General features: G+C 44.2%; 1 protein-coding gene across 2 annotated transcripts in view; it reads right to left on the bottom strand.

Moving 5' to 3' along the window:
• Positions 1 to 1,452: 1,452 nt before the first annotated feature.
• Positions 1,453 to 25,970, bottom strand: part of UTP20 (UTP20 small subunit processome component) — a gene marked incomplete at its 5' end in the record, with an annotated part of 78,305 nt that continues 53,787 nt past the window's right edge. For both annotated transcript variants that reach the window (XM_080935039.1, XM_080935038.1), the window contains 24 exons: positions 1,453 to 1,871; positions 2,058 to 2,203; positions 3,332 to 3,458; positions 4,258 to 4,536; positions 5,565 to 5,636; positions 6,216 to 6,403; positions 7,787 to 7,919; positions 8,504 to 8,635; positions 9,279 to 9,461; positions 9,554 to 9,623; positions 9,984 to 10,063; positions 11,657 to 11,767; positions 12,473 to 12,604; positions 13,101 to 13,271; positions 14,438 to 14,554; positions 15,382 to 15,523; positions 16,213 to 16,379; positions 18,145 to 18,312; positions 19,050 to 19,148; positions 19,998 to 20,154; positions 20,902 to 21,041; positions 22,106 to 22,395; positions 23,444 to 23,526; positions 25,600 to 25,739. In XM_080935039.1, the coding sequence (XP_080791165.1) occupies positions 1,716 to 1,871; positions 2,058 to 2,203; positions 3,332 to 3,458; positions 4,258 to 4,536; positions 5,565 to 5,636; positions 6,216 to 6,403; positions 7,787 to 7,919; positions 8,504 to 8,635; positions 9,279 to 9,461; positions 9,554 to 9,623; positions 9,984 to 10,063; positions 11,657 to 11,767; positions 12,473 to 12,604; positions 13,101 to 13,271; positions 14,438 to 14,554; positions 15,382 to 15,523; positions 16,213 to 16,379; positions 18,145 to 18,312; positions 19,050 to 19,148; positions 19,998 to 20,154; positions 20,902 to 21,041; positions 22,106 to 22,395; positions 23,444 to 23,526; positions 25,600 to 25,739 (3,483 nt within the window). In that variant the 3' untranslated portion in view covers positions 1,453 to 1,715. The remainder of the gene's footprint in view (positions 1,872 to 2,057; positions 2,204 to 3,331; positions 3,459 to 4,257; positions 4,537 to 5,564; positions 5,637 to 6,215; positions 6,404 to 7,786; positions 7,920 to 8,503; positions 8,636 to 9,278; positions 9,462 to 9,553; positions 9,624 to 9,983; positions 10,064 to 11,656; positions 11,768 to 12,472; positions 12,605 to 13,100; positions 13,272 to 14,437; positions 14,555 to 15,381; positions 15,524 to 16,212; positions 16,380 to 18,144; positions 18,313 to 19,049; positions 19,149 to 19,997; positions 20,155 to 20,901; positions 21,042 to 22,105; positions 22,396 to 23,443; positions 23,527 to 25,599; positions 25,740 to 25,970) is intronic.

Here is a 25,970-nt window from a genome sequence, read left to right as displayed (position 1 = left end):
CCTTCGCTTTCATCTGGTCAATGCACATGGCTGGGAAATGGCAGAAGTTTACAGAACTACTAGGCTTATTCTCGAGGCTTATTCCCAAGTACTGGGACACTGAGAAACGTGGGGTCTGGCAGGTACATGTCTGCCTGGCACACAGCACTTGCTGTCTCATTCTGATCACAGTTCTGTCTTATCATACAGGCTAGAATAAATGCTGAGTTTCATTGTTTATAAAGTGCATCTGAATACCAGGTGTGTGTGTGTGTGTGTGTGCGCGCGCTCGCGAGTTCGAGCATTCACCAGCATGTGCATATGCATGTTAAGCTTGGTAAGCTTCATTCTATTACCCACATTTCCTATCTCCTTAGTTTACTTACTGAGTCTGTTTCATCTGTAAAATAGGCAGTTCTGAATCACATCAGATCTAAGGTGTTTGCCAAGTGCCTAACACACAGGATGGGTTTTCTGTTTTCCAAACACTGGGCACTCAGGAGCATTCCTTCAACCTTGAGTGCAGTGGGCAAAACCAGTTTCCTCTACAGACTCAGGTAGATTCAACCTTAGAACCAACTGGTAAAGTCTCAGTGAAACCATGTACTAGTTTTGTTTCCTGTTAGTTTTTTGCTCCATCTTAATTATGAGGTTTGTGCATATAAGCAAAATCTGAAAACCTGAAACTAAGCACTAAATTTTCCAAGTATTGCTAATGCCACACACTGGATCTGAGTCCTCTTCCTTCTCAGAACTGTCTTCAAACACTGAAATCATTCTCTTTATCCGCCCACATATGTTTTATAGGACCATCTATATGGTTGTTTAAAAAAGGTATATATTAAATATAAATGATAATGTTCTTAACCAGTGGAAATTCTCATGTTCTGCTGACAGCACATTTATCTTTGACACACACACAGGACAAGTCTTTACTGTATTGTCCTTTTCTAAAAGTGCTTTGCTTTGTTGGTTCAGTTTTGTCTTCCATGTAGGTTAAGAACTGGCTTTATTAATTAGCTTATCATGAACTTTTTTGGGCTTTGCTTCCATATGTATTCAACCAATGGGATGACCTTGGGAAAACATTTTATGATATTAAACCCACCAGCACAGCTGTATCTGCAGACTTCTAAATGCCTTCTGATATATTTACATGTTATCATACTTTGTTTTACTTTGTTCCTAACATCTTCTTTATATTTGTCTTTTTTTCATACTTTTTAATTAGATACTCTGTATTTCCATTTGAGATGTTATCCCCCCCCTTATATTTGTCTTTTGAGACAGGATCTGTTTTCAAACTCACTGAGATCCACTTGCCTCTGGCACCAGGGTGCTGAGATGAAAGGTTTGCAACACCACACCTTTTTTTTTTTTTTTTGTGAAAAAGCTAGGCTTTAAATCATGTAATGTAGTTAGACAGGAGTAGCATATAAACATTTTAATTAAAAAATACAAGTATGGTTACACTAAAATATACATTACAAATATATGTCAGAGTTTTGACTTATTCTTTTGGTTGAGAACGAGTCTTAGTCCAGGTGCTCTGAAACTTACAGCAATCCTCCTGCCTGAGCCTTAAATCCAGAGATTACAGATGTTGTTAAGCACCACACCCACCCTCCAAAGTTTAGCATAATAAAATCTGCCAACATTCAGTGGAGTGGGCTAAAGCAGGACTTCCAGGCTTTTGTCCTAGTGGAGACAGTTAATGGTCTGCTCACAAGGAGCCCTCACTCCACCATTGCTAAGTCTCTGAGGCTGTGTGACTTTTGTCTCTTTGCCTTGTAACCTGGCCGCAGGAACTCGATTTTTCTCTTCTTTGCTTCACTTTTGTTTTTATGTTTCTTCAACTTCTTCTTGGCAGCAATGTCAGGATTAGTTACAAACTTGAAGAGAAACCAGAAATCTCTCAATACTTTTAAAGTACACATGAAAAGGATCCAAATCAAATGCAGAACGTGTGTCAGAATGAAAATACTCCCAAACCCTCATTCCTCCCCCAGGGAACAGTGGCACACACAGGGTACTAGTTGAAAGTACTGGTCAAGTCACATTTACAAGCACAAACTCACCTCCAGGGCCTTCCTCTTTCTCCGGAGTGCCCTCTTTTCACTCGCCTGTTTCTGGACAGAGGCAAAAGCTAACGAGAAGCTCTCGAGCCCAACCAGCTTTTTGAGTAACTCTATGATTTCCTGGGATAAATTCTTCAGCACAGGATCTAATCACACAGAAAGTAAAGATTAGAGGTAAGCACACATCAAAGTGACATTTGAAGTCCTGTGTTGTCATGACTGTTGAACACAAATCTGAAACTGGCTTCAGGTGCCCGAGATGGGAGGGTGTGGCTTTGTAGCCTCCACTTTAGCCAGCATGCAACAAGACACCAGGAACCTGGCTGTGAAGACATTAACGCAGCCTAGGACCTTGACAGTGTTTGGGGTTACTTGTGTGAACCTGCTCGATTCTGCAGCTGTGAAGAGGAAAGACTGTTTCCCTGGCCTCTGGTGCACAGGTCAGAGTCTAGCTGTGCCCACAGTGTGGTTGTTTGTGATGACTAAGAAGCTGTATTCTCTTATCTCCTCTCCCCCATGCATACCAAATCTCTAACACACAGAATGGACTATTCTAAACACCCACTGAAGAATATCACTTCAAAATGAACATGAAGTGCAGTGAGCAAAAGATGGATTGGGCTGAACAGCTAAAATCAGTGCTCCAAACGTGCGAAGAACCTCAGGAGCAATTGCTAAGATCTCAATGAAACCATACACCAATTTCTATTTTCTTTCTGTTAGTTATTTAGGCCACACATTTCAAAAATTAAACTATGAGGTATTTGTGAATAAGCAAAATATGAAAACCTGGGATCTACTTCCTTTGTCTTATTTTTAAACTGTTTAAAAGTTTTTGTTTTTTTTTTTTTTTTCTTTTTGAGATACTCTCCCCATGTAGCCCAAACAAACCCCAAACTCCCAGTTCTCCTGCCTAAGCCTCCAAAGGGCCGGGGTTGCAGGCCCAACATCTGTCCAGCTTACTGTGAGGTTTAGGAATGTTTCAAACCTGCCCGACAGTAAGTCATGATTTTGTACAAGTCAAACATTTGTTGAGACTGGGTTTCACTGTGTGGTCTTGGCTAACCTTGAATTTGTCAAGACCCATCTGCCTCATGAGTCAAACTCCTCACTATTCCTTCTGACATGACTGGAAACACACAATGGAAAGTTGTTTGTCAATTAACTGCTTGCTTCCTTACACTCTAAGACAGAAAGAAGGGGTCATCCAGCGTGCAGGCAAAGTAATGGTCCTAAGGTGCAGACCCTCAGGAGGACAGAGATGGCAGGGTTACCTTGCTCCGAATAGGTGCTGTTGAGTTCTCGAAACAGGGGAGCGATGATCACTGGGAGATAGGGCTTTACCCTGTCTACCCCAAGATCCATGGCTACGGCACCGAGGAACTTAAAGACACAGGTTCTCTGAAAGAAGAAGTGTTTTCACTTGAAATGTGTCTGCTCAACATTCAGCCATGCAAGCAGTGCTCATCTGGAAAGCAGAGTTCACTCTATTTTCAGACAGATGTTGTTGCAGTTTTAGGTTCAAAATACAAAATCCCAAGGATCTGAAACTTATGAATACCATTAAAATATTCAACAACAACAACAACAACAACAAAAAACAAAACAAAACAAACCCCCCCCCAAGCCCCCAGCAACACCCCAAACTAAAGCTACAAACACCAGGCATTGTAACTGATGCCTCTGAATGTAGCACGTGGGAGGCTGAGGCAGAACTCCTAGAAGTACAAGTTTCAGACCAGCCTAGGATATAAAGCAAGTTCAGGCAAACAAGTTAGAACCTGTGTAAAGCTGGGCACAGCGGTGCATGCTTTTAATCTCTGCACTCAGGAGGCAGAGGCAAGTGACTCTAAGTTTGAGGTTAGGGTGGTCTAGATAGTGACTTGCAGGACTTCCAGAGCTACACAGAGAAATCCTCTCTCCAAAAACCAAAACCAAACCAACCAACTAACCAACCCAACCAACCAACCAACCAACCAACCAACCACCTATCCAACCAAAACCCTTGTGTGAAGACGAGCCATGCGTAGTGGCTCTCACCTCTGATGCCAGCAGTTGGGAGGCAGTGCAGACAGAGCCCTGTGAATTCCAGGTGAGCTGAGCAGAGCTCCAGGCCAAGCAGTGCTATGGGGTGAGCTGAGACCCCTTCTTAGACAACAGTAATAAATGAACAAAACTTTCAGTTGTCCTGCTACTGTACCTTTAAGGGGTTTCTGGGCGAATAGGCAGCTTCCAGTTTGGCCATTCGGGACAGCTTCTGAATCAGCCACATCAATGTGGCTGGCTTACTGGGCTCTCCTTTCTCTTCTCTGCTGGACTCCGTCTTTCCATCTGCTCCAGCCTTCTCTTCTGCCACCTCTCTGGCCAGAGCATCTCCTAAAGTGTCCTGTTCTGAGTCTTTTAACTCTCCTTGCTTGTTCCCAGATTCAAGTTCCAGTAAATATAAGACTTTTGCTATGAACAGTAAGTTCTTGACAACCTTAAAAGGTGCGGAGGGGGAGGTTAGAAACGAGCATGGCTTGTTGGGGCCTAAGCTAAGGTGCAGGAAACGGAGACAGTAAGCACACACCGCTGTACTCATGGCTGTGTGCTTAAGACTCTCAAGTCCTTCCATAGGGCACATCCAACTCCACTCCCACCCAACTTACCCTCCTGGCTTAGTTCTGTCCTCAAAAATCACAGAATAGGGAAGATATTCCCCTATGGAATAACCATTTTTACTTTACCTCCCACTAAATCCTTTGATTCCAGTTATGTACAAGTAATATTAACTGATGAGTAAAAGATCCCTCTGAGGTAGTATTACCAGGAGGAAATCAAAAACAAAATGAAGCTCAGAGTTACTGGAAGTTCCAATAATGTAAACTGTCACAAGTGATCAACCAGGATTCAACAGTCTTTATAATTCAATACCAAGTATTTAATTCTGCCCCCATCCCTTCTCTGACCCTGCCATATGATAAACCATGTTGCCATTTACTTCTTAAAGATAAGGGTTGAGACCTATAGCCCAGGCTGGCTTCAAACTACTGGCAAACCTTCCACCTCAGCCTTTCAAGGGCTGGAGTTACAGGCACGAGCTCTTATACAAGCTATACTTACATTCCTCTTATGGAAGTACATAAACTGTTATTAATGGTGGGATAATGTATCTGTTTTTAAGAATAGCCAATTTTTAGGTCAGACTGTGAACAGCATTCTTCCAGGGATGAGAAGGAAATTCATTATGAGGTTGTACTACAACACTCAACTCATCAGGTAACCCCTTTAAAGCTTTGGTCACTAAGCAGAATTGGGAATGGTGGTGAAGCCAAGTTATTCCAATACGGACCCCAGAGTCAACTAGACACACATGTATAACTGAACACATACTGGAGTGAATGTTTACATTTTATCAAATCTGCCAGACACTAAAGCTGGCTAAAAGCAAAACGGATAAATAACAAGTGCAAGCCTCTGCGTAGTCTGTCGGCTCTCCTATCCTGAGATGACTCCACACACTCTTACCTGCTCTCCTAGAGACTCATCTAAGAATTTGGAATGCAGCTGATGGCATGAAGCCAGAGAGATACTCTTTATCTGTGAAAAAATAAAAATAAAAAGGATATTAGCAGACAGCACATTTGTTGAGTTATTAAAAAAACAAACACAAAAATAAAAAAATCCACCAACCAAACCAAAAAACCCTAGTCACGTGTAACAGCTGGGTATACCTCTGAAATCCTAGCACACCAGGATCCTGAGAATTCAAGGCCAGCCTGGGCTACATGGTAAGTTCCACAACTCCTTCATGCTTAGTGAGATCATGTCTGAAAACCAAACCAACCCCCCAGCCCCAAAAAAACTAATAATTCCATGTGCAGCAAGTCATCAGCTGGAATTTCTCCCACACATGGGTTCGCCTCGAGTCAGTCCACGCACCAGAGCAAAGATCTCACTCGCTCAGAAGGGAAGAAAGTGGTTTCGGAGAAAGTGGACCTTAACAAACATACAAGCAACAACAACAAAACCCAAGCTAGGCATGGAGTGGTGCAACTCCCAGGACTTGGAAGACTGAGGCTAAGGTCACAGTAACTCTCAGGTCAGCTTGATTTCAGGCTAGCCAGGGCTACATCGAGACTCTGTCTTTAAAAGATAAAAGGAAAGAATGGTACCTACCTTCTGGTCAAGGTCCCTTGTTAGGAACCTGACTGCCACAGGGTCTGAGGTCTTCTTTTTGGTCTTTTTGCCTTTCCATTTTTGAATGAGCTCTTCTGGTTGGTAAGAGGCAAAGAGCAATCCAAAAATCTGGGCTGCAGTGAGCCACACCCAGCTGTGTGGATGTCTGAGGTGAGAATGAATGTGACCTGAAAGGACAAAATGCATTCTCAGGCACCCCACACTTTCCTGATTTCCTGGAGGGGACACGTATGGAGGCATCATGGAGCTCCTCTTTATCAACTTAGAGCGAGAAGCTAAAGAGCAAAACGACTGTCCCCGATTTCCAGGCCACAGAAGCCGGGAGAAGTGGTAGAGAGACAATTAAAGTTAACTGTCTGGTACATGATGCATGAAATATATATATATACACACACATATACATTACACACACACACACACACACACACACACACACATGAAAGCCTCTCTGTTCCCTGCGAGCTGCTGCTACAGGAGCTAGTTTCAGAACCCAGGGAGAAGAGATGCTGTTCTCAGGGCACCTCTATGTCAGTAATGTAAACATGCATAGAGACACAAGCTTGGTTCTAAGACAAACTGGTGACTGAAAACGGCCGTTTCTTTCTGAGTGCTTTCTACTAGGCGTGTGCTATGGTAACCTCCTTTAGGCATCACAGCTGTGAAGGAGAGCTGCAACTTTATCTTAGAGGCAAAAACGCTCGCGGCTGGCTTCTGTCATGCAGAGTTGAGTTGGGCCCCGGCTGGACCTCACCCAGAACTCATAGCGCCTCAGCAACAGGATGGGTATTAGGCCTCTCTGCATCACTGCTCTCGGCAGGTAAAATTACAAGTCTAACGTGACTGTCAATTAACTGCAGCATTCTATGTGAATATCCATATACTGACTGATCTAAACTTATATGTTAAATTAAAGGTCTGGGGTGCATTAGGGCGTTCTCTATAGCACACATTGTAATTTAATGTTCTCCGGTGAGAAGGGCATCTGCTGAGCTGTACTGTCATGACATACTGGCTGAGGACACTAGGACACTGTGTCTCTAGGGAGATAAGCCACTGTGGAAAACACCCACTTCATAAAAGGACTGGATGGAAATATACTGTGTGTAGATCTCACACCATGTTTACAACCTTACCCCCCCACTCTGTTTTATTAACAAGGACCCCCAAAGAGAGCTCTTAAGTGTACGGTCATGTCTTAGCAAAGGTGGAGGAAGACAGGAAGGAAAGATGATGAAGAGCTGTGTGTGTGTGTGCGTGCGTGTGTTCGTGTGCCTGTGGAGCAAATGAAGGAAACCATCACGGAGCACATCCACAACTTTTGCCTTTTCAAAAATTTATATCCTTTGTCTCATCAATAAAATGTATTAGTGACGAAGAAATATTTTGTCTCCCAAAAGAAACATTTCAGTGCAATAATCTGATGGGATCCTTTATGTTTTTTCTTATGGACTTAAAAAAAATTACTTTCTGTACTGTTCTTATTCAATTTTCAAGTATTTTCAATACTTTTGTCACAATTCCTATGTTGTTAGATTAAATAAGATACTTACTCCAGATTTTACCCAGAGTCTCAGAGGGCTTGGTAAAGCCAATGATATTACATTCCTTGATGAGTTTACTTATCAGTGTGAGAAAACTAAACAGCAGGCGGTCTGCAGCCTTTTCTTCCGTCTCCTCTATGATCTAAACACATGGAGAACGCATGTCAGTTGACATAATGACCCGGGAGCACCCAATGTCTTTCTAGCATGCGTCTCTACTCGGCTCCCCAATCACAGCAGCAGCCATTATTCCCAGCCCTTTACCACTTCTCCCAGCTGTGATCACTAACACTGTTTGTGAATATTGTCAGATATATCCCATGGAGTTAGATGCCCTGGCTGAGGGTCTCTGATCTTTAAAATCATGGGAGATAACTTGTCTTCACCCCACTTACTTTTTACATAGTATCTCACTGTGTATACCAAGCTGGTGTCACAGTCCTAATTATGATTCAGGTGCCTGGGATTACAAGTGTGAATCATGACAGCAGGCGTTACCACAACAGCCTGTCCCCAGGATTGCGGGTGTGCATCATGACAGCAGGCTGTTCCTTGCTTGTTTCTGTGGAGCTAGGGCATGCTGGGTAAGCACTCTATTGTAGAAATATTCCCTTCCCCAGCTGCACTGAATTCTTGCTTTGCCTGACAAAACTGCATGTTTACCAGCTATACCAACTCAACCTTGATAAACATTGCCCAAGACTTAATACCTAGCAAACTACTTACATCTTTAAAATTTTCAGGATCAATTTCCTTTTCAATCACAGGAAGAAGAGTTCCAAGCCTTCTCTCAAAGTCAGCTCCTTCACTTTCCACAAATAAACCACAGGTCAGGGTAGCTAATTGCCTGTTTAATCGCTATAAAAAAAAAAAACCACAGCAGGATGGGTTACAGAAAGGTAGCTACTGTCAGCACCAGAGAAAAGACAGATAAAGGCCATGTGCCAGCCCTCCTATGTGGACCCTAGCTTTATAAGTGTGTTTACCTGGAGTGGGTGTGTGGATGACAAGAAGCTAGAAAAGGACCAATGAGAGAGGAAAAAAGAGGTTAAAGGAGAGGGACAGGGAGGATAGAACATGTCACCCACAGAAGGGGCTGGGGGTGGAAAGGTCAGATGGGGCCAGAGCAGGTGCAGGATCAACTAAATCAAGAATGGATGAAACCAGAATTTTCAAAGAGAAGAAAATAAATGAAATCCTAGACAAACCCAGTAAAAGATGGGCCAGTGGGGACGGTGAGAGGATAGTGGGAGAACAGTGAAAACTTCACTCTAGAAATGGAAGAGAACTGGAAGCGAGTGTCAGGCACTCACTCACTGGACTGCTCCGTTACCATGGTAACCCATGCAAACTCACTCTCTACAGCATCTGTACTCTGTGCCTGCACAATCACATTTGCCAACAAGGCTCTCTGGGACAGGGCATTTCAACAGTGAATCTAACATGCATTTTGACGTAAACTACGCACCAAAGCTGAAAATGACCAAAAGCAAACACTAACCTTTTTCGCCTGAAACCAGGAGGTAACTAGACCAAACAGCCAGTCTCTCTTCTCGAGGCTGACCTTGCTGAGCAAGGACTTGATGGCCATGGACGCCATCCGTTTGCACATGGCGGAGTCGTCGTTGACCATCATCAGGCAAAGAGGGATGAAGAACATCCCGCAGTGGTCATGCAGGAGTCCCTATGGAGAAGAGGCACCGGTGAGACTGAAACTGCTACGGGTGTGTGACAACAGACAGAGCCAGGCTTCCAGGGCCCATGGGCAAACCGTACCTGAGGGAAGGTCTCAAACAGATAGGCGATCATTTCCAAAGTGGATTCTCTCCCCGACTCATGTTCATAACTAAGGCAAGAACGTTAGGCAGACTCAGTATGTCATGATTATTTTAAATTAAAATGTATCAGTTTGTCAACTAATTTCTTAGAAAGCTGGGAACTACTCCAGTTCCTTCATGTCAGTGATCAATTATTCCCATCAAGTGGCCATGCAGGGTGAGATGGAAGCAGCTGGGTTTCCAACATTCTCCTAAGTAGACTGATCAGACTGAGTGAAAAGCATCTCTCAGAAACGCCAGGGAAGCCAAGAGCAACAGAGCAGCATCCACAGAGAAACCACCACCATGCCTTTGTCCCTTCAAGATTGTCACCACACTAAAAGCAAAAAAGAAACCACCCTCTCCAAACAGTTTACGGTTGTGCTTACTTTAGCTGAGCAAGCATGAATTCCAAGTTTGGTCTCAACTTCTCACCAAGGGGATAGTCAAGAATGTATTTCAGGAAAACCTAAGAACAAAGCACACAGCTGATTATATGGAGCCTGTCTGTCCAGGCAGAAACCCTTGCCTCTCCTCCCTTTGATTCCTTATGAGGCAGGAGACTGACACAGGACACTGGGCCTACTAAGCCAACAGTCTACCACTGAGCTATGCCTCCAGGATTCCCATCTGCTAAGGTGCGGTCTGGGACTCACAGGGACAAGCCAATGAAGTCAGCCTTTCCAAGCAACCAGATTAAGCTGTCTACTAAGCCTAGATCTGTGCCCCTTCCTGTTTCATGTCACTCACTGAGGTCTGGCTCCAGGGCGGGTCCTGCCTATGACCACGTGGATAAAGCTCCAAACCTAAGTCTGCACATCCGAAGCTTCTGTCTGACAGCGGTAACTACTGCACTTACTGCCCATGTGGCCAGCACCCACTGTTAACCCTTGCTTAGCTCTTTTCACGTCCTTACACACAAAGTGGTGGCACAGAGAGCTAATTGATTTTAACATTATCTATTGTGTGTGTGTGTTTGCACATGCACGGAGGCAGGAGGACAACTTGCGGTTCTTTCCGTCCATCATGTACATCCCTGGGATCAAACTCAGATCGTCAGGGTTGGTAGCAAGTTTTTACCCACTAGAATTTAGCCTTAGTTAAAGACATGGTGAGAATGAAGGCATATCCTTAAACTTCCAGAGCCTGCTTTTTCCCTGCTGCTAAAACAGAGACACTAGATGCCTACACAAGACAGTGTAGACTGTGTAAGTGGCTGAGTTGAATAAATAATGCGCTGTCCACAACCCACTTTGGAATTACCATGTATAAAGCATGAGGTCCTATTTCTTGCTGTGGAGGAACTGACTCCCCCATCACAGCAAGTGAGAGCAGATCACAAGCCAAAACGAAGATCAGAGATCATGTGCGCAAAGCTGGGGCACACGCTAGTTCTCTACGGCAGGTGGCCCTCTGTGGCCAAGCAATTTTGTTTCTAGGGATTCTCTTTCTCTTCCGCCTGGCCTCCTCAGCAGCCTAACCCTGTAGCAAACTGCAACTCTGACATCACCTCTTGGCTATGGTACGTGGTGCTACAAGTAGAGATGGACAGATGTCACTCCTCAGCCTAAGGGTACAATGGCTGCTCACTATTCTCACACTAACAATTTTACTTGTATTTATTTATTTACTGTGTGTGTATGATGTGTGTCAGCGTGTATGTGGAGGTCAGAGGATCATTTGTGGGAGTGGTTTTCTCTTTTTACCTTTTCTGTAAGTCATAGGTTTGGCAGCCAGCCCCCTCACCCACTGAGCTCTCACCAGTCTCAAAGCCTCCATCTGTAGTCAGACCACAAGGTCCCTGTGCTCTGCTCTCAAGAATGCTCAGCTCGTGCTCACCACAAAGGTAGCTTTCTGAAGGTGTCTACTGATATCCCACCTTGCTCTTCCATCTCTCTCCCAGGCCTTCCAGACCTCCCCTCTAGGAGCTTGAGTCTCAGAACACAGCCTCAAACAAGTCGGTCTCAGAATCCAGTCAAAGGGCCACCTCTCTAACTATAAAAACCAAAGCTGGCAGGGAGTGGCTCAACATTTACTACAGAAATAAGTTCTGTCTACGCACCTGTCTGCACTGGACCCTGGCAGGTTCATTTTGTGCAGAAATTGCCAACTTAGATACTTTTCGCATGATATCATCAATTTCTGGGACCAATAATTTTCTTGATAAAATAGCCTAAATATAAAGGGAAAAGACATAACATTTTATGCAAAGATGGAAATAAGTAGGCATAATACTAACGTGGTTACAGGCGGTTTGCAAACACAATGAAAATAACCAAAAGAAAAAGCAATTACTAAAAAAAGATTAAAATGGAAAACATTATATTATGTAGCAGTTCATCAAATTAAGAACAACAAAGGACCCTCCAATATAATAATGTAGGAGTATTAGATTTATACACAGCTCCCTGGGCTTGGATAAATATGTATGTAAGTATGTATGTATGCATGATCACAATGGTAGAGACTGATCCCAGGGCCTTTCACAGCCTAGTGTTTTACCACTGAGACCAACCCCAACCCCTTTGGGAAGATAACTATAGATCTCATGTTTAAATACTATATTAGGGGCTGGAGAAATGGTTCCGCAGTTCGGAGCACTGACTGTTTTTCCACAGGTCCTGAGTTCACTTCCCAGCACCCAAATGGTGGCTCATAACTATCTCTAACTGTGGTCCCGTGGGATCTAAAGCCCTTTCTATTGTTCAAACATACATGCAGACAAAATACCCACACACATAAACAGATACTATGTTAGCTTACATCTGACAACCAAAATTCTAATAACCTTCACCGATTAAGTAGTATGCTCCACATTACTGTCAGGAACTGATGTGAGTACATAAATGTCCAAGACCAACATTTGGTGACATCATACCTTCAGAAGACTGAAAGCAGTAGCTTGTCTTGAAGTATCATAAATGTCTTCCTCAGCATAAGCCAGGAGAACCTGAAGTTGTTTCTCAGATATCTGATGAGACTTGACTTTCTTTACAACGATGGTCACACACTGTAAGTCACAACAGTGAAGTTAGCAGCAGCCACCCAAGGCGAGGGCCTAATGAAATGAAAAGATGTGATGTGGATGCCAGTCCTGGTTCCCTCTAACTAATGGCTGGTCCTGGTTCCCTCTAACTAATGGCCAGTCCTGGTTTTCTCTAACTAATGGCCGGTCCTGGTTCTCTCTAACTAATGGCCGGTCCTGGTTCTCTCTAACTGATGGCTGGTCCTGGTTCCCTCTAACTAATGGCCAGTCCTGGCTCTCTCTAACTAATGGCCAGTCCTGGCTCTCTCTAACTGATGGCCGGTCCTGGTTCCCTCTAACTAATGGCCGGTCCTGGCTCTCTCTAACTGATGGCCAGTCCTGGCTCTCTCTAACTGATGGCCGGTCCTGGTTCCCTCTAACTGATGGCTGGTCCTGGTTCCCTCTAACTAATGGCTGGTCCTGGTTCCCTCTAACTGATGGCTGGCCCTGGCTCTCCTTAACTTTAACTGTTTCTTCTCACCTTGAAACAATTCACAACGAGGTGGAAGTTCTGGCCCTGGGCAGCCCCCAGTCTTGCATAGTTCTTCAGCAAGAGGAAAAGGTGTTTCGTTAGCTGCTCTGCTTTGGTTGCTACGGAAGGCAGCGGAAACCGCAAGACCCAGATCAGGCACTGCAGAGCGCCCGTGATCACCTGAGAGAGCAATGCAAAACTATGACTTAGGACACAGGCAAGGAGCTGAGATATGTCAGTTTACCATGGGAAATCTAGCCACAAAGTGTACGTTTCTTATTTCTTTAAAAAATGTTTTTAGATTTTTTTATGTGTCTAAGTGAAGAGGACATCCGACCCACTGAAGCTGGAGCCACAGCTGGGGTTTTGAGCCATGTGGGTGCTGGAAACGGAATCCGTGTCCTCTGCAAGAGCACTGCTCTAACTGCTGAGCTACCTCTCCAGGCCCAAGTCACTCATTCTTGCTTCACAGCAAGTGAAGGCAGATCACAGGTCAAAACAAAAGGTGCTCATTTACTATGTTCTTAAGGATTTGGATAGGCTGGACAGTTTCAGGACTTTTTTCTTAAAAATTAATTTAAAATGGCTTTTCTAATTTCTAGGATGGCATCTTGATGTAGTCCATCTTTACTGTTTGTGTTCTTATAGTGAACTGGCTGATGCTTCTTGTATCCTAATGTTAATACTGGGTCCCCAAGACTAGTTGCCCCAGAGATGAGAGTCTGCATATAGATCCTAAGTGACCCTGCCCCAAGCCTTTTCTGACTGCTAAGTAAAGATGCCAATGGCCAATAGCTGGGCAGGAGAGACATAGGTGGGGTTCACAACTGCTTGGCAGGGATCCACTACTCTCTTCTGGATTCCTTGGGCATCCAGATACATAGTAGACACACATACACAGAATTAAAAACAAAGTAAATGTTCAAAAAGAAACAATCTGCCTCACGGATTATCAAGAGTTGGGGATGAAGCCATTAAGATAATGACGACCACAATGAGGATGAAGATCAGTAGTCTGGGGACACTGGAGGTGTTATGGGGACACTGGAGGTGTTTTGAGAATCAAATTAGGTAGCATAATAAAAGAACTTTCAAAGATGTTCAGGGTTATCCAAACAAATGGGACTTCGGATGTGATGTGGCTTTTATGTGCATGTTGGGATCCAGCCTCAGGTCTTCATGACTACACAATATGAACTTTTCTTGCTAAGCCGTCTTCCTACATGTCCCCTCTCATTGTTTTCAATGAAGTAAACAGAGAAGTAAAAGTTCCCGAGGTAAGTTTCAGTCATCCCCAGTGCAGCCCTTTCGAAGGAGAGGATGCTCCAACACGGACAAACACTCACCTTCACATCCCTGGCACTCAGGCAGTTTATGAGGACAGACACAAAAGGGTCCAACATTTCTAGCACATGCTCACTAGAAGACTTGATCTTGGAAGTCTTCAGACTCAGGTGCAGCAGCTAAAAGGTTTGAGGAGGATATTTTATTACATTGTTTTCCCATAAGACTAGGTGGATGAGGTAAAGGAGCTGACTTGCAAAGGTGAATATGACATTTCAAGACGCTTCTATTCAAAATAAAACAAGAAAATGAAGAAACCCAAGAAGTGACTCTCAGAAAGTCACACTTATGGGAACTCAGCCTGCAGCTGAGATGCTACTCACAAAATGACCACAGAGCATTTACTGGGATTCCAGCACTGGCTCCGTGTACAGGACACAGTAATGACCAGAAGAGACCTTTTGCCTGCACCGAGGACTCTTAGCTAGGAACACTCAAAGGGTGAGTTTAGAGCTGAGGGAAGCCAGGCTCACTGCACTGTGTGTTGGGAATGATACAGTAGGAGCCTGGAGCCCAAAAGGACCAAGAAAAAAAAGTAAGCCCCAGGAACTAAAAATGAAAATTTAGAATAAAATAAAACAAAAAACTAGACAATATCTCATCACGTTAAAAAATACAGTGATATTCTAATATTAGGTCAGACTTGTAACCGAGACAACCACATCATCAGAGAAGAGGACAAGAACGGTGGCGCACACTTGTAATCCCAGCACTCAGGACACAGAGCCAAGTGGTGAACACTGCTAAGTCTGAGGCCAGCCTGGTCTACACAGAGATCCAGGTCAGCCAGCGCATTAGAAGTATCGGTGGAGGCAATCAGTAACTTAACAAGTGTACCCTTAAACAGTTCTGTAAGTAGTTTACGGTGCAACATTTGCATAGGAGGTGGGTGGCACCCAAGATTCTGCAGGCTAAACAGAAAATAAGTTGTGGGGAAAATTCTTACCCGAAGACCAGATTCAATAAATATGTGCATGTTGGTTTTCTTGCTCACAACAGCTTTCGGCCCACCTCGAACCGGAGTTGCGGGGAGCAGAAGGCAGCTTTGGGGTGGTAGTCGAGCATCAGGCACAGGGGCCGCCGGCTTTCTGTCAATCAAATGAAAAAACAAAAACAAAACTGAAAGAGCACCGTCACCGGCCTGAGAAGCCGCTGTGGCCTCCTGAAGAACCGAGCAGCACTGAGGGCCCAGCTACTCGAGCTCTGCCTCTGCCCTCCTGCAGATGACAGCCCGCTGACCCTGTTACAGCAAGTCCTAGACTAGGGAGTGGGTCAGTGAAGACAGACAGCAAGAGTACTGCTCGGGGCTGCAATCTGGAAATACACACCAAGGGGTCTTTCTTCAAACACAGAGCAAAATCCGAAAAACAGCATGAGGTATTTTCAGATACATCTGTTTTTATCAAACCACAGGGATGCATTTCAAATCTATCCTTTCATCCAGTAAATATTTACAACTGGTACCAGAGAATGGCAGGGAAACCAATCTCATGTTAAAGTAGAACTTGGACGAACTCGGAAAGCTCTCCACCTGTCAAACAGCAGCAAGTTGAGAAGAATTTTGCTAGCTAAACTAGGCTGGCTGCAAATTCACAATCCTCCTGCCTGTGTTTCCCAAGCACTGGGATTGCAGACATCCATTGATGTGCTCAGTTTCATTTTTTCTGCACTGTGCCAGATTATTAAGTTAACACACTTAGGAGATGACGATGAGTGAAGGTCAGAAAGAAGGGCTCAGGAGCTAGGAGGTCTAGCTTAGAGTTTTCCCCAAACTTACTTCTCCTTTTCTGTTAGCAGCGGCAGATTTTCATTGACCAAACCATAACTGAGCAGTAGGAGGGCATCTGCCGTCATGTCTGGATTCACAATTAATCCTGCTATAATTCGGCGTAAGGTTTCTTGAACTTTCCGGGCAAGTTTTAAACTCGTGGTGTTTTGTAGGATCTAAAGAGGCAAACAGAGAATGGCAAGCTGATGCAGAGCCATGTTTTCATTTGCAGTACGGCTCTTTCACATGTCTGCTTTCTACTGTGTTCTTTTTCTAATTAAAAAAAAGTATAGTACTACATCTTCAAGTAGCTATGACATATAAAGTCAAAGTTACTGTGAACCTGTGAACTGAAGTTTCCAAAAGAAAACAGTCTACAGAGCTGACTGATTAAACCCCAGGGTTGTGGACAGCTGAAATGTTGCAGGCCCAGAAACAAAGTATCTCAGGCTATCTTGAGCCCCACAAATGGCCATTTACTGTGCACCCTATGTTTGACCTAACATCCTTGTAAACCCTTTGTGAAATATACAAACAGATCTCCAGCTTTCACCAAGCCAAAAGGCCAAGGATGTCTCCAGATAATTTCATGGGACTACTGCAGAAACTCTCCTCTCTACTATAAATGACCTACCCAATATTTCCACAATGTATTTTTAAAATGCCTTGATTTATGCCGTTGATTTTTTCGCTACTATAAAAACTTTGTTACCACGTATGAATTCATGCTGCCTTCATTTATATTTGCCTTTAGAATATAAAATCTTGTATTTTCTTTAAGGTAAGAGCAGCCTCAACTTTAGAGATAATCACTGTGAATGGTTTCTATGCTTCATTCCGTGACTTCCTTTCCTGGTGAGGCTCAGGGCAAGTGGCTGCCAAGAGCACTGATGGGGGTGGTTGGCACGCATGCACCTCCCCCCAGCAATTAAAACACACACTTGCTATTTAAAAGAAAGAAGGTAAATTAAGAGCTACAGTGGCCAGGCTTCAGGACAAACTCAAAAGTACTTAATAGGAACCTGGGACTGTCATCAGCCTCAGCAAGATACTCAGCAGTTCATTGCATGAGACCCTTTCCACCTTAAAACACATCCAACAGTCTTAGGTCAGCTTCATATAAAACTATGGGCACTCTAGAAACAGGTTTAGCTGCCACCAAGACACCTGGAAGTAAGAGCAACTTGGTATACAAACGGCACTTTTGGTGACAGTTTTAGTATATGAAGCTGTATAACATGAACCGTTAGCATTAGTAAATGCCTATCACTTAAATGGCAGAGCAGACAGTAAGTAAGTAAACCAGAGGCCCTGTTCTCTGTGAGGCAAAAGGCATCAGAAAGCCTGTGAGTTTTTGGGTCAGAACAGTCAAGAACTAGATCCCTAGTTGCTGTAATGATGTTTCTTTTTAGCCCCCTTCAGCCCCAAGTCTCAGTTTTCTACCTGTAACAGTGGTTAGAACATTTTTATTTATGTTTACTTTACGTGTCTGAGTGTGTTGCCTCAAGAGGCCAGAAGAAGGTGTCAGACACCTTGAAACTGCAGTTACAGATGGCTGTGAGCCACCATGTGGGTGCCTGGAATTGAGTTTAGATCCTTGGGAAGAGCAGCCAGTGCTCTTAACCCCTTGGCACCACGTTCAGAAGGTTCAGCATTCTTCAGCATGGCAGCTGTCGAGAGACCCAGACGTGCCCTTCACTCACACTCCACCTCTCAGGGTCCTTCCTCTCGAGCCTTGTCTGTTTCAGGGACTGTGAGTCCCTGGTCCCAGCATCTCAGGGAAGGCTGCAACCCAGCAAGCACACAGTACTTGCAGTACTTGTTTGTTCCTTTAGCATAAAGGTAACCACGGCCTCGCTCCTGGTCAGGGCCCACCCTCAGGACTCTCAAGAACTAAGGTACTACAATGCTGGCTGCTCCCAGTCTCATTCAGGCCCTTACCTCTTTTAGTGGAAGAATAAGCTTCGTAACTTGCTGTTTTCCGACAAACTGGCCCAGGATTTCATAAGAATCGTAACTCTTGCTCCTTCGCGCCTCCATGACTTTGGACAGAATCTGCTTTACTTCCTTTTCTTCAGCAAGGGCACCAAACAATTCATGGTTAAAAATCTGAAAGAAAGAGCAAATGGCAGAGATGAGCATTCAGCAAGGCATTAAAGTAAGTAAGCTGGACTGAAACCAGGAGAGCAACTTCTGTTCAATTTTACACATTTTCAGGGCACTTTAGAAGCCACTGCAGAGCACTGACTGCTCTTCCAGAGCTCCTGAGTTCAAATCCCAGCAACCACATGGTGGCTCACAACCACCTGTAATGGTGCCCTCTTCTGGTGTTTGAAGACAGCTACAGTGTACTTATATATAATAAATAAATAAATAAATCTTAAAAAAAAAAAAAAAAAAAAGAAACCACTGCAGAGACACCAAAACAACACACAGAGCTACAGGCTAAGATCTACATTCTCATATCTGCAACTTAATTACTGAAATGAAGATAAATTCTGATCTATTCATTTCCAAAGCTTGGATATGCAATGCCAGTCTTTTGAAAATGAAAGGTTAATCACCAGTAACATCAGAATGACCAGTACGGTGGGGCTGTCTTTCCCAACTTGTGCTTCTTTAAGTCAAGAAGATAGTGAATTACTACTTTGTGTGTGCCTCTGTGTGTGTGTGTGTGTGTGCACGCTTGCGCATATGGCTAGGAATTAAATCCAGGGAGTGTCTTCTACACTCTAAGCACCCACCACCACTAAGTGAAACCTTACACTATATTTTTAATATCTGTGAACTTACCAAATGACCACTGCCCACCCAGGGAAAGTGGAATTTCATCCTGTAAATCTTACCTCAGTCATTATGTGAAGACAGGGATCTAAATCCCCGACTTGCAGCTTGCTGGACAGGCCTTGCAGCAATGTGTAAACGGTGAAGGTGAGCACATGGACCTAGGAGGAGACGCACAGTCAGGAGGCAAATGGCTAAGAAAGAGTCCCACAGCCGAGGGGGCCACACGAGCCTAAGAAGTGCAGTAACTAAGTGCTGTTCACACATCAGTTACTGCTCAGAGCAGCTTTGAGACATGCTCTTACATGCCACCATTTAAGCACCTTTGATAGGACAGCTTTATACATAATACAGGGTGTTCAGAAATCCAATGGTCTGCTTGGTACTATAGTGATTTATGAAGGAAAGACATAGACAACTGTGGTGGGCTCTAGCTCGCACTTTCTAACACATGCATGCGGCTGTCCAGGCTCACACTTAGAGCTGGACCAAGGTCAGACCACTGTGTACCTGCTCACTGTTTCACACTGCCTGGTGGCCTTAGTCATTTTATACTGTATGCCAAGTTTAAAACCTTCCACACATAAGTACATATTCATTCGTATCTTTAGTATTTGCTCAGTTGGCAGTACTTTCAAGTAAACATGACAATAAATTTTCATTAAGATCTAGAGACCATGAAACAATGTTATACAAGTGAAAAAAGTCCATGTAACCCCAAGCCATGGAGAAGCCACAACTAAGATCTTTTGAACTGATGGATACAGACTAGGAACCTTTGGTTGTGGCTGTCTGAGACAGGGTCTCTTGAAGCCCTGACTGCCTTTGATTTCCTCATATTCTTTTCCAACCTTCAAATGCTTGGATTAGAGACCAAGCCCCTAAGCCTGGCACTGACTGGGAACTGGAATGCTGTTGCCTGCTCGCTCCTCCAGCTTTCCTGAAGACAGACCCAAAAGTACTATGCCTGGTTGAAGATGAATATGTGTGCAGGCCAACACTACACTTACCTGATACCCACGGACAAGGGTTGTCTGTAATTCTTTGAGGACGTACTGCAGAAAGTGCACGCCCAGATCTTCGATTATTTTGGAGAGAGTGCTGCGTGCAATGTCTCTGACTTCCTGTGCTCTGTTCTTGAGGAGGACACACACTTTCAGCAAAATACTAGAAAATACAAAGTTGAAAAATAGCTAACCATGTCATAGAAACAAACAGAAATATGCCCATCTTTTCGTCCCTTAGTTATTCCTGACCCTCATTCGTAGTTAGGATCTGGAACCACAGCAGACCATGGCAGTGCTTCTTTATGCTGCAGTAAGTACTAAATGGTGGCTTAACTTTTTAATCCCCAGCTCTGCCGGCTCCCGTGAGGCCATCTGGCACGGTTCACCCTACCACCCCTGCTGCCTCTGTCCCGGGTGGAGATGACTGCCCCAGTGTGTCTTCACTCACTTCCCCTTGGCATGTTGTTGCCAAGCCTTAGACACACACATCCCAACTGTGGAGAGCTTTATGTGTTCCGCCAGTACACCCTTTGAACTCAATTAAGTAGTCACATCAAAGAACACACAAAACTACTCTGATCCAATAGGTATAATATAATTTGCCAACCTTTATAAGTCAAATGATTTTGTACAATTCCATCCTTTATAAAACATTCATAACAACCTTATTTCTGAAGAAATGTGCTGAGAGAGACATAAACATCTCCCTCCATCTTCCTTCTTCCTCGCATCTCCTCTCCTCCCTCCTCTTCTAGCCTTTCCCCCCACCTACCTCTCCACTGTTCAATCATGTATCACCTTAACATCAATCCACATCTCTACCTGATGAAATACATTCACAAGCCAGGAAAAAAGGAGCAAGTGTTGGGTTTCTCTGAATGTCTCTCTCATTCGTCGCATAACGTACCTGGGCAGATTCGCCTCCATAACTTCCTGGGGAAGGGACCGCATCAGCTTAACCATGGCAAAAGCCAGGGGAACTCGGACCACTTCCTCGTCATTCACAACCTTTGACTTGACCAGCTTGTGCTCTTCTTCTCTTTTGGTCTAGAAGAAAAGTTTAGGGGAAATTCAAAGAATATGGACCACAAAGACATGCCAGCACTGTGCCCTGCACCGACTGTCTCCTCCGACTGTTGTCCAGGCCTCGGGGTGGCTACACAACTTTCTGGACCCCTAACTTCATATTGGAAAGACAAAGTTTCTATTTTAAGCCTTTTGCTAGTTTACTTGTGTGTGTGTGTGTACACAATGGGGGGGGGGGGGGCAGAGGTGGAAGTCAGATGTCCTGTTCCATTCCTCTGCCTTATTCCTTTGAAACAGTCTCGCTGTCTGACAGCCAGCAAACCTCAGCCATTTTCCTGTTCCTGCCCATACCCACTGTCCTCAGAGCACTGGCTACAGATATGTGGCACAGCCATTCCCAGGTTTTTATGGGGATTCGGGGGTTGGGGGTTGGGGGGGTTAAATTCAGGCCGCCATGCTTACACAGCAGGTACTCTTAATTGGCCGATCTCTGTTAAAGCTAGTTAACTGCTGCTGTAATGCAAAGCAATGCCTGTGTGTTCTAATATGTATTAGGCAATATATTAGAGATATATAATATCTAATATGCATATTAGATGTTAATGTACAAATTAGAACATGAACACACACACACACACACACACACACACACACACAAAGAAGCAACATAGTAACAACTCATGGGTCACTTTGTAGGCCTATGTTTTAGGAAAGGCTATGAAAAAGAAAAGATATATGAGAATATACTGTTAAATATTATCCCTGTCAATCAGAAGAAAGATGCATCTCTCCGTCTGAGCACCATGTCTGCTTAGGTTGACCTTTAAATAGTACAGAAGTAGCCAAAAAGACAGAAAGGGAAAATAGATTTTGATGTTTCATTAGCTTGTCCTTGGAAAACTCATTCTCTCACTTGGCTAGAAAAAGCAGTGTAGTGGCTGCCACAGGAGATGCCTCAATTACTGGGAGAAGAAACTAGGAAATGTTGAGATGAAGAGAAACTCACAAGCTTACATCAGAAACCCTGAGGAGGAGCTCACCACAATGTGATGGGCTCACACAAACCTGCCAGCCCCAATCCTTACCGCAGATGCAAGGCATTTATGCAGCCTGGGGAGGATGTCCCCAGTTATGGCTCCCTGGATGGTTTTAATTGTTCTTTCCAACTCCTCCTTATTCCGAGGAAGAACAGAGACAGACTTGGAGATGCACTCGGGTTCCTTAGCTGCTGTCCCCTCAGAAGCAGCTGCCCCAGGGGCTCCCAGGGGCTCCTTGCTGTCTGACGATCTCTCAGAGGCCTGCTCCTTCTCCTCCTCATCCCTGTCCTCCACTTCCATCGCTTCATGCTCCAGTAACTCAGCCATTTCAACTGTGTCTGCAACAAAAGTCACATTGAATTAAAGAAAGAAGCAAGCTGGTGTGAGGCTGTACCTGTAGTCTTATCTTCACCTTAACAGCGAGCGCACTCAAGAAGCTGAGAAAGAAAGTCGAAAAAGTCAGGGGCTAGCCTGAGCTACACAGCCAGATCCTGTCTCAAAATAAGGAAGAGCTGGAAGAATTGATGATGACGATAAAGTCCCACAGTTGTGACAAGCGGCCTTCTCAATCACTATCTGAAGAAGCAGCAGGAAACAGGCAGTTATAAAGTATGTGGGTGGTCCGGCAGGGTCACCTGAGAACATAAGTCTTCACCCTGCTGATAAACTACCTTAGTGAATTATCTTACTTGCAGGGGACTTTGGGTTCTTCACCAATGAAAGGGGAAAAGGCACCCACCTCACAAAACTATTTTGAGAATTAAATGAAATAAATTCTGTAACTGCCTAGAATTTGTCATTCCACCAACTACAAAGAAAAAATGGTAGCTGTGAAGCCCATTCTTGTCATTTATGGCTGTGAAACATTTTATCTTACACCGCTCAAGGCCAGTCTTTTCTAGCTACGAAAACCCAGGGAACTGTTCAGGCCACTGTGGGGAGAGGGTAACTAGCAGGTCAGAGTCTTGGCTGTGTATCCACGTGATGGCCATTCTGAAATGCCGCGCTGTTACACTCTGACACAACAGGACAGCACAGGCTGCTGAGAAGGACGCACATGGGACAAGAGCTGTTCCGTGTGGGCCCGATGGCGGTAAGTGAATGGTAATCCTGAGGTGGAGAAGTGTTCTGCCTGTCTAGGCCTGGAGCCTCACTGCTGGTACTCGCAGACAAGATGGCCATTAGGGAAAAGACAGCAGCTCTGACGTTTACAGTATAACACTTTAGACCTGTAAAGAATACGCTATCCATTTCAGTTTCTTCCAGACTCAGTAACTGGTCCTTACTACACAATGAAGAAAAAGCAGTGCATTTTGCCATCTTTAATTATTTTAAATTATCCAGGAATAAAATGAGAATCTAGCTTAAGAACATTTCAAAACGTACTTTCTTCATTCTTAACATTTCCCATTTGTTCTTCAAGAGTTTTGTAGTCAAAATGGAATGCTTCCAACACGATCACCAGCAAACTGTCAAGAAAGATACAGAATAGCATCTGATTAGTAATATCATCTATGGTGGGGGTGGAGGCAGGCTCAGGGACAGCAACAGTACAGTGCTTACCACGTGACCGTAATAAGCACCATCAATTCTAACCACAGTCACACAGTGAGTGTAAGTGGAGACCCCAGAAAGACTCTTTCAGGAAGCAGAGTTTAGGTTACATTTTAAAGACAAAGAATGTACCACATTTTCTACATTCATTCCTGTTGAAGGACATCTGGGTTCTTTCCAGCTTCTGGTTATTATAAATAAGGCTTCTATGAACATAGTGGACAATGTATCCTTGTTATATGTTGGAGCATCTATTGGGTATATACCCAGGAGTGGTACAGCTGGGTCCTCATGTAGTACTATGTCCAAGTTTCTAAGGAACCTCCAGACTGATTTCCAGAGTGGTTGTACCAGCTTACAATCTCACCAGCAATGAAGGAGTGTTCCTCTTTTTCCACATCCTTGCCAGCATTTGCTGTCACCTGAATTTTTGATCTTAGCCATTCTGACTGGTGTGAGGTAGAATCTTGGGTAGTTTTGATTTGCATTTCCCTGATGATTAAGAACGTTGAACATTTCTTTAAGTGCTTCTCAGCTATTAAAGATTCCTCAGTTCAGAATTCTTTGTTTAGCTCTGTACCCCATCTTTAATGGGGTTATTTGGTTTTCTGGTATCTAACTTCTTGAGTGCTTTGTATATATTGAATATTAGCACTCTATCGGATGTAGGATTGATAAAGATCATTTCCCAATCTGTAGGTTGCCATTTTGTCCTATTGACAATGTCCTTTGTCTTACAGAAGCTTTGCAATTTTCTGAGGTCCCATTTGTCAATTGTTAGAGCATGAGCCACTGGATACAGAAAATGTGGTACATTTACACAATGGAGTACTACTCAGCTATACAATGACTTCATGAAATTTGCAGGCAAATGGATGGAACTAGAGAGTATCATCCAGAGTGAGGTCACCGTCACAGAAGAACACACATGGTGTGCAGTCACTGATAAGCAGATTTTAGCCAGAAAAGCTCAGAATACCCACAATACAACTCACAGACCATATGAAACCCAAGAAAAAGGAAGACCAAAGTGTGGATGCTAATCTTGGGAGGTAGAGAGAGGGAGAAATCTGGGAGGGAGAAGGAAAAATGGGGCAGGATCAGATGTGAGAGGAGGCAGAGTCTGGAGAAGTACAGAGGGTCAGGAAATTGAATGGAGGTTTGTAGCAGTGGGGGATGGAGAATTGGAAGCAGCCACTAGAAAGTTTCAGATGCCAGGGACCCAAGAGGTTCCCAGGACCCAACTGGGAAGACATTAGTGGAAATACCCAACAAAGGGGAGACAGAACCTGTAGAGACCATATCCAGAGGTTAGGTACAGCCCCCAGTTGAGGGATAGAATCACCCACCAATCTCAAAAATATTAACCCAGAATTCTGTCAAAAGGAAATGCAGGAAGAAAGAGTGGAGCACAGACTGAAGGAAAGAGACTGCCCCACCTAGGGATCCATCCCATCTGCAGACACCAAACCCAGACAATATTGCTGGTGCCAAGAAATGCTTGCTGAAAGGAGCCTGGTATAGCTGTCCTCTGGGAGGCTCTGCCAGAGCCTGACCTACCCAGATGCAGATGCATGCAGCCAACCATTGGACTGAGCCTGGGGACCCTGATGGAGGAGTTAGGGGAAGGACTAAAGAAGCTGATGGGGTTTGCAACCCCATAGGAAGAACAGTATCAACCAACCTGATCCTCCAGAGCTCGCAAGGACTAAAGCACCAACCAAAGAGCACACATGGAGGGAGTCATGGTAGCAGAAGATGGTCTTGTCTGACATCAATAGGAGAAGCTCTTGGTCCTATGAGACTCGTTTCCCCAGTGTAGGGGAATGCTAGGGCAATGAAGCATGAGTGGGGGGTGGGTAGGGGAGCACCTTCTTAAGGGTAGGTGGGAGGAGGGAGATGTGAAGGTTGTGGAGGGAAAAAAAGAAAAAAAAAGGCACAGATTCAAATTAAAATATATATAACAGAGACAAAGAAACCGACTATACCTGACAGCCAATTTCTGGTTGATTTGGCCTGATTGTAAGACATGGATGAAATGCTTCAAGTAATAGACATATGCTGGCCAAGACAGATATCTGCAGATGGCTCCGATAACCTCGGTGGCAGCAATGGTTATGTTTTCATGCTGTGAAAAAAACCAAGAGCTTCAATGTTCAAGTAAGTGCTAAGAAAGCACAGGATTTGATACAGTCCACAGGACTACAGGACATCAGCAATTACAGAAGGAATTACAACACCTCCTGTTCTCTTACAGTAAGTTTACTAATCGCTTTTACAAAATACTGACCTGGACATTGTATGTTTGTCAGATAAGCTGTTCTTACTTCTTTTCCTACCCTAACAACACCAGAAAATG

The sequence above is a fragment of the Micromys minutus genome (assembly GCF_963924665.1).
Source record: "Micromys minutus genome assembly, chromosome: 22".
Lineage (NCBI taxonomy): Eukaryota > Metazoa > Chordata > Mammalia > Rodentia > Muridae > Micromys > Micromys minutus.
The sequence above is the reverse complement of the archived record's forward strand: the minus strand, read 5'-3'. Positions and strand labels throughout refer to the sequence as shown.